The sequence below is a fragment of the Oxyura jamaicensis genome, chromosome 10, assembly GCF_011077185.1.
Source record: "Oxyura jamaicensis isolate SHBP4307 breed ruddy duck chromosome 10, BPBGC_Ojam_1.0, whole genome shotgun sequence".
In the NCBI taxonomy this organism is placed as follows: domain Eukaryota; kingdom Metazoa; phylum Chordata; class Aves; order Anseriformes; family Anatidae; genus Oxyura; species Oxyura jamaicensis.
Genome location: NC_048902.1, coordinates 11,063,461 through 11,063,987, shown reverse-complemented (window position 1 = coordinate 11,063,987; position 527 = coordinate 11,063,461). Strand labels below are relative to the sequence as shown.

Below are 527 nucleotides of genomic sequence, written 5' to 3'. Positions count from 1 at the left end.
GGGGCGGAGGCGAAGACGAGCGGGTCCTCCAGGGGCTCTGGGCGGGAGAGACACAGAGAGGTCAGGGCCCGCCGCCGCCCCCCGCCCGGCCCCCGGCCGCCTGCCCGCCGCCTACCTCGGCTGTCGGCGGGGAGCGGCGCCGGCGCGGCGGGGGCTGCGTTCTCGTTGCCCGCCGGCAGCCGCTGCCCGGCGCACATGGACTTGAGCACCTGGAAGACGGCGAGCGGCGCCACGTTCATGCGCAGCAGGTCCAGCAGCACCCTGCGGGGCGGCCGTCAGCACGGGGCCGGCGGGCACCGGGGAGCTCCGGGGGAGCTCCGCCGCGCCCCGCGCCGCCCGCCCCGCCGCTCACTTGAACACCTCCGGGTCCAGCCCGCTGCCCGCCGCCTGCGCCAGCTCGAACAGCTCCGCCTCCTCCGCGCTCAGCACCTTCCGCCGCGGCCGCGCCGCCGCCGCCACCTTGCCCAGCGCCGCGCCCGACATGGCGGCCCCCAGCCGCCGCCTGGCCGCGCCCCTCCCGGCCCGGC

The 527-nt window shown here is 80.6% G+C and overlaps 1 protein-coding gene across 2 annotated transcripts in view; it reads right to left on the bottom strand.

The window, feature by feature from the left end:
* The window catches only part of LOC118172012 (mitotic-spindle organizing protein 2B-like), an 11,514-nt gene extending 10,997 nt beyond the window's left edge, over positions 1-517 (bottom strand). For both annotated transcript variants that reach the window (XM_035335611.1, XM_035335612.1), the window contains exons 1-2: positions 353-517; positions 116-261 (exon numbers count right to left, since the gene is read on the bottom strand). In XM_035335611.1, coding sequence (XP_035191502.1) covers positions 116-261; positions 353-483 — 277 coding nt within the window. In that variant the 5' untranslated portion in view covers positions 484-517. The remainder of the gene's footprint in view (positions 1-115; positions 262-352) is intronic.
* Between the last annotated feature and the right edge of the window lie 10 nt (positions 518-527).